The 2,766-nt window shown below is 37.2% G+C and overlaps 1 protein-coding gene across 1 annotated transcript; it reads left to right on the top strand.

Moving 5' to 3' along the window:
• Nucleotides 1–210: 210 nt before the first annotated feature.
• LOC113345968 (WAT1-related protein At4g19185-like) lies at nucleotides 211–2,291 on the top strand. The gene is made up of 6 exons (XM_026589604.1): nucleotides 211–562; nucleotides 666–782; nucleotides 865–1,162; nucleotides 1,258–1,413; nucleotides 1,579–1,730; nucleotides 1,935–2,291. Exons 1-6 carry the CDS (start codon nucleotides 300–302, stop codon nucleotides 2,107–2,109), a joined length of 1,161 nt encoding a protein of 386 aa, XP_026445389.1. The 5' UTR covers nucleotides 211–299; the 3' UTR covers nucleotides 2,110–2,291.
• Nucleotides 2,292–2,766: the final 475 nt, after the last annotated feature.

The raw sequence follows: 2,766 nt of genomic DNA, 5'->3' as shown, positions 1-2,766 counted from the left end.
ATTTGTATAGTAGTATTTTATACAAATTTGATGCTCAAATATATCTGACACTTAATAATAATTCTATTTTTATTCATTAGTTTAAAATCAGTACAGACAGTTCGTATAATTAAATAAAATATATTTTTTTATTCGGTAGCATGTGATCGCGCGTTGTTATTAAAAATAAACAAGATTTCAACAGCTAGACAACAAGACAAACACACTATTCCTCCATCTTCCTTCAACAACAGATCCAAAGTCCAACTACACAGAGAATTCCTGATCTGTTGAGGAAGAAGTTAGAATCACCATTTCCCATGGCGAGTGGAGTAGTCATACAGAAGGATACAATATGGAAAGCTCATTCAGCTTTAGCAATGGCACAGATATTTTCTGCAGGTTATCAAATCATATCAAGTGTTGCTCTCCATGCTGGTATCAACCAAATTGTATTCTGTGTTTATCGCGATCTTATTGCTCTCTCATTACTAGCGCCTGTTGCTTACTTTCGTGACAAAAGGACTCGTCTTCCTATCAATTCTAGTCTCCTCATGTCGTTCTTCTTCCTTGGATTAACTGGGTATGTCAACAATTCTTCAAATTTGTAAAATTCCTTCCTTTTTGATGATTTCATTATGATTTAAGCAAAACCCAGAGTTTAATTTTGTCATTTTTCATGTCAGGGTATTTGGGAATCAGCTGTTGTTTTTAATAGGGCTTGGTTATACAAATCCAGTTTATGCTGCTTCTACTCAACCGGCAATCCCTGTGTTCACTTTTGTTATTGCAGCTTTCATGGGGTAAAATCAAATTCCAGCCTTTTGCATCTGCACTCTTGGATTTTCATTGCATTTGGTGATTGGGGAGATTGAATTTTTACAGCACGGAGAAAGTGAATTTGCTGAAAACTGGAGGTCAACTCAAGGTGGGTGGCACAATAGTATGTGTTTCCGGGGCTATACTAATGGTTTTGTTCAAGGGTCCAGCTATATTCGGAAACAATGTCAGTGAATTGTTGAACGGAGCAGCAGTGACCAATGATTTCATTACTGGGGCACAACCAGCACCTGTTGGGTGGTTGATATCTGGTTTGTTGGCTACTGGCCTTACCAAGTTTCACATTGGGATGCTCTGCTTGTTCGGGAACTGCTTTTGTTTGACTGCTTATCTATCCTTACAGGTATATAGATGTTTCTTCAAGAGTATGTTAGTTATTGTGTTAGCATACCTTTTAAATGTATTTATTGTTTTTTGTATTTTCCATACAAATTCCAGGCTCCGCTGTTATTGAAGTATCCTGACAGTCTATCAGTGACTGCATACTCATACTTTTTTGGTGCAATGTTAATGGTTATTGCTGGAATATTTGCAACTGATGGAAATACTGTCTGGACTTTGACGCGGTCTGAGTTAGTTGCAGTATTATATGGTGTAAGTACTTCTAATTAGAATTTACCATTTTAGTTATGAACCATGTACGAAAATGTTAGCCAATTCAGCTGTACTAGTTTAACCCTGTTTGTGACGTTAAGAAGCATGAATTAGTCCCTCAAAATGAAAAACTACAGTTGTTTATGGATTTCTCTTTTCTGCTAGGGAATTGTTGCATCTGCTATAAATTATGGAGCCATAACATGGTCCAACAAGATTTTGGGGCCAGCGCTAGTTGCTCTCTATATGCCACTTCAACCTTTTGCAGCTGCTTTTCTGTCAAAGATTTTCTTGGGGAACTCCATTTATCTTGGAAGGTTCTACTCAATTCCTTATATTTATAAATTCCAGTCAGAACATCTTAAAGTCACAAGTTCTATGTACTATATCTGATGGAAACAACTTCCCTTGGTACATTGCCTAGCACAATTCGAAATACAATCACAATCGTAGGAGTATATAGGCTTAGGCCATGAGAACCTGAACAGGCAAAAGCTAACTTGTTCCCTATCCAAATGCAGCATCATAGGAGGATCTCTAATCATTGCTGGACTGTATATGGTAACGTGGGCATCTTACAGAGAGAGACAAGAAGCAATTGGTTTAATTAGTCATGCCAATCCGGACTCGGAACCTCTTCTCCACAGAGATGCATTTGCAGGACCCTCTAGCACACCACCAAAATCCTTGGACTGAGAAATAAGAAGCACTTATACATTATTCTAGTTGTTTGCTTTCATTTCATGTTTCGCACGTCCGAAAGCTATTGTAATATTGGCTTCTGATTAAAGCATAAGCATCCCAAGTTTCTCTTTGATTCTTCGCCTCATTGTAAATCAGCTGTAGACTGAGCAGAAGATTCTTTAATTAAAACTGTTTAGTGCCAACTGAAACGTATGCCAGCAGCTCTAGGCGTTGTTACAAGTGAAGGGCTTTCTGAGTGAAGAAGGTTAACAGAAGCCTATGGTACTGCCCACCCTCATTCTTCTGATTCTATGGATTTTTACCTATATTCTTTAGTTCTCACAGAAGGTGAGATGCTAATAATTTGAGACAATGGCTTCAAATGTGTTTTGGAGACCAATCTTCTTGTATCATACAAGTTGTAAACACAGAAAATTTCTCAGAAGATGAGACGCTAACACACGTGAACCTAAGATATCTTTCTCAGAAATTAAATTACACATGCGTTTTCGTCTGATGGTGTGGTTTTTATAGGTCAAGCCAGTGATATTTTTGTTTTTCAGATTGAAAAAGAGATTATATTAATAGAAAAGAATGTACAAGCTACCACAGGTAGCTGGAACACAAATGAAAAACTTAAACAATTCAATTGAAAAATGAACTAAATTC

This window comes from Papaver somniferum, unplaced genomic scaffold (genome assembly GCF_003573695.1).
Source record: "Papaver somniferum cultivar HN1 unplaced genomic scaffold, ASM357369v1 unplaced-scaffold_84, whole genome shotgun sequence".
NCBI lineage: Eukaryota > Viridiplantae > Streptophyta > Magnoliopsida > Ranunculales > Papaveraceae > Papaver > Papaver somniferum.
This window is presented reverse-complemented; position numbering and strand designations above follow the sequence as displayed.

What these genes read in the sequence shown, in the direction of transcription:
- LOC113345968 (XM_026589604.1), top strand. Translation starts at nt 300, where the DNA reads ATGGCGAGTGGAGTAGTCATACAGAAGGATACAATATGGAAAGCTCAT. An exon ending in CTGCTTATCTATCCTTACAG is followed by an intron (nt 1,163 to 1,257) that starts GTATATAGATGT and finishes TACAAATTCCAG; the next exon opens with GCTCCGCTGTTATTGAAGTA. An exon ending in AACTCCATTTATCTTGGAAG is followed by an intron (nt 1,731 to 1,934) that starts GTTCTACTCAAT and finishes ATCCAAATGCAG; the next exon opens with CATCATAGGAGGATCTCTAA.